Source organism: Nematolebias whitei, chromosome 9 (genome assembly GCF_014905685.2).
Source record: "Nematolebias whitei isolate Nwh7 chromosome 9, NemWhi1, whole genome shotgun sequence".
Classification (NCBI taxonomy): domain Eukaryota; kingdom Metazoa; phylum Chordata; class Actinopteri; order Cyprinodontiformes; family Rivulidae; genus Nematolebias; species Nematolebias whitei.
The window spans coordinates 18,932,500-18,935,723 of NC_056506.1; the positions used below are offsets into that span (position 1 = coordinate 18,932,500).

The 3,224-nt window shown below is 40.3% G+C and overlaps 1 protein-coding gene across 1 annotated transcript in view; it reads left to right on the forward strand.

The window, feature by feature from the left end:
* Positions 1-2,856, forward strand: part of tmtopsa (teleost multiple tissue opsin a) — a 93,176-nt gene extending 90,320 nt beyond the window's left edge. The window contains exon 4 of the mRNA XM_037681531.1: positions 2,578-2,856. Coding sequence (XP_037537459.1) covers positions 2,578-2,856 — 279 coding nt within the window. The remainder of the gene's footprint in view (positions 1-2,577) is intronic.
* The last annotated feature ends 368 nt before the right edge of the window (positions 2,857-3,224 follow it).

The window sequence follows — 3,224 nt, forward strand, 5'->3', positions numbered from 1 at the left end:
GAGAACCAGGTAGAAGAAGATAAGGAGTGAGGAGGAAAAGAACAGAACAGGACTGAGAAACCAGAACTAGTGAACAGAGTGATAAAGATCAAAATACAGAGACGTGATTCATGACAGAATCAGGAATAGATAGGAACCGGAATTGGAACTGGAATTGCTCAAATTCAAACGATGCCCAAGCCTAGTGGAGGCAGATGTGGGTGTTTCACTTTTCCCACTCACATTTTGACATCCTCGATCGACAGCAGAGATAGACACCTCACATTCCAGTTCTCCCAGAGACATATCCAGCTGCATGCGTGTCGTCAGGACAGGTTGGCTCGCCTGAAGCTTGTCTCATCGCTGAGAAAATTTTATCAATTGCGTTGAGAGACCAACCGATCAGATCCATAGCAGATATTCCATATTACAAACATCTTCCCATTTTCCAATCTTTATCAATTGCAGTCATTTTCAAACTTTACAAATGCATTTATTTACAGTGGAGCCCACAAACAAACTGATAGAACATTCTTCTTAGTTTTCACTTAACTTACAAATATTCCCAAGATGTATCATCTCAATAGCTCAAAATAGTAAAGATAAGAACTATGTACATCAGAACCAGGGGAGGTTACAAGGAGAAAAAAGTAAACAATAATAATAAAAAGGGGGTAAGAGGAAAAAATACAAAACAGTATTACATCATTCAGCAGCTGGGGGGAGGAGTCATATATAATGGTAAATGGACTGTACTTATATAGCACCTTTCTATCTTATTGAGATACTCAAAGCGCTTTACACCACAATCAGTGCCTCATTTACCCATTCATACAGCACTTTACTAGATCTCTACAAAGCTAATTGAACAAATCATTCTAGAGACTAATCAGAGCTTTATCACATTCATACACTGATGGGACACACATCAGAGGCTATGAGGGGTTCAGTGTCTTGCCCAGGGACACTTTGGCATGTGACGGCTGGTGGAGTTGAACCCCCAAATCTTGCATTGGAGGACGACTGCTTTAACCACTCAGCCACAGCCACCCCAAATGTCATGACAGAAGTTATATAAATCCGCCTCTAGTTGGGGTTACATGTTATATCCACTTCGGTAACATTGATCTCTTTGGATATTCAGGGTATGGGTTAACTTTTCCATCTTGAATATTTCTAAGAAAATATCCAGCCACTCTTCTACTGTAGGAGGAGTTGGGTTGAGCCATTTTCTAGTAACATTTTTCTTGCTCACCACAAAGCAGGCCTGCAATAGTTTTCTGTTCCTGGATAGCAGCATCAGCAAAATAGTCTCAAAATTAAATGGTATTTCAATTCCAAAAACCAAGTTTAAGGTTTTATGAATGTCTCTCCAGTAAGTACTCAATTTCGGACACCCCCAGAACATATAGTAATGATTGGCTTCTTCTGAGACACATTGTCTTTATCATTTGTAAACAAAGCAGTATATATCCTAGCAATCAATATTTGTCTTTGACCCATACGCTGACTCTAAAATCTTATAAATCTCAGTATCAGCTGTTGTAAACTCTGTTATTTTGCAATTCTGTTCTGCATAAACTGGAAACTTTGAAAAATGTTATTTTCTGTAAATGTCAGATAAGTTATAGGACCTTTCTTTATCCAGGATTTAAAAGTGCAGTCTTGGTTGGGAGGGAATTCTTTGTCACCTGAACAAGTTCAACATTTTATCAATTTGTGTCAGATTAACCACCTTCCCCCAAATATTTAATGTTAGATTTATCCATCAATTTGTCTCCCCCAACTGGACCACCAGGCTCCTATCACCAATCAGGGCTTGTGAAGGAAATGCAGTTACCATTTTGTAATCCTCGTTACACCAGTAGAGAAGTGGAACAAGCTGGGAGACATAATAATAATAATACTTAAGGCATGGGAGTGTCATGCCACCTTCTTCCTTGCTTAATTGTAAAGTTTTATAGTGGACCCTTGTCTTTTTCCCTTGCCACATAAACTGGTATATCTGCCTATCCCACTCCCTAAATTGCCAGTCTGGCACCTCAACTGGGAGAGTTCTGAATAGTTACAATATTTTTGGGAGCACCGACATCTTAATTGCATTTACTCTTGAGCTCAGGCTTAAATGTTAGACAAGGCTCCACCTGTGTAGATATGCCTTTATCTTCAAGGATATTGGCTCATAATTAGTCTAATAGAGCTAATAAGTCTTTAGTCGCTGTTACCCTAAATATTTTATTCCTTCAGCTTCCCAGTTTAACTTAAATCTACCCTGTAAGTTTGCTGGTGCTGTGTGGTTCAAAGTCATAACTTGTGTTTTTGAAATATTTAACTTATAGCCCAACAGATCTCCAAACCTCTTTCAAAGGTACATTAGATCTATAAATGATTTCTCTGTCTCCTCCATGTAGACCAACACATCATCAGCAAACATCGCCACCTGGTGTTCAACTCCTGCTATTGTCACTGCCTTAATTTCCCTTCTTTCTCTTATTAATTGTCCCGATGGGCTCAATAAATAATGCAAATGAATCAGAGAGATGGAGCAGCCCTATCATCTTGGTGTATTTCTAATGACTCCATTGTATTTTGTCCCAGTTTTACAGATGTTTTCGATCCCTGGTGGGATGTGAAGCCCTTCGACAAGGCTCCAGCCTTAAATCCTCCTCCAAGCTTTGCACCAAGGTGATGAAGGGTGCAGCAAGGACTGGCCACCACCAAACCAACGGTTTTCTATTTATGGTAGCCTCACTGGGTCAACCAGCCCTCAGCATGCCCCAGCTGGCCCTGTCCTGTGAACCCACAATTGACATCACCAAAGGTCCCTCTTCTGACAAGCCTGTTGTCGTATCCCTGGAGGCCCACTTGGATGGTTGATGATCGTAAGTGACCAATAAATCCCAAAGCCCCCAGACATGGGGCTTTCTGAGGCTCGGAGCCTGATTGGGTGGATTTAAAGCAGCTCCTGCATCAGCTTCTGCTCCAGTGGAAACAAAGGAACGCCTCTGGACAACATGAGCAGAAATCTGAAAGTCTGTTTCTCTGCTTAAAAAAAGAAACACGCTGGTCTGTCCAGGAGGAGCTTCAAACTTTTCTGCAGGAAAAGCACAGTTTTAATAAGAGAAAAATGATTTGAAGGCAAATGTCAGAACAGAAATGTTTTTAGAAAGTTCGGAGGAAGAACAAAATGGTTTTGCATTGATGTCTTATTTACAATAATTAAAGTTGAAGAACATTGGTTGTTT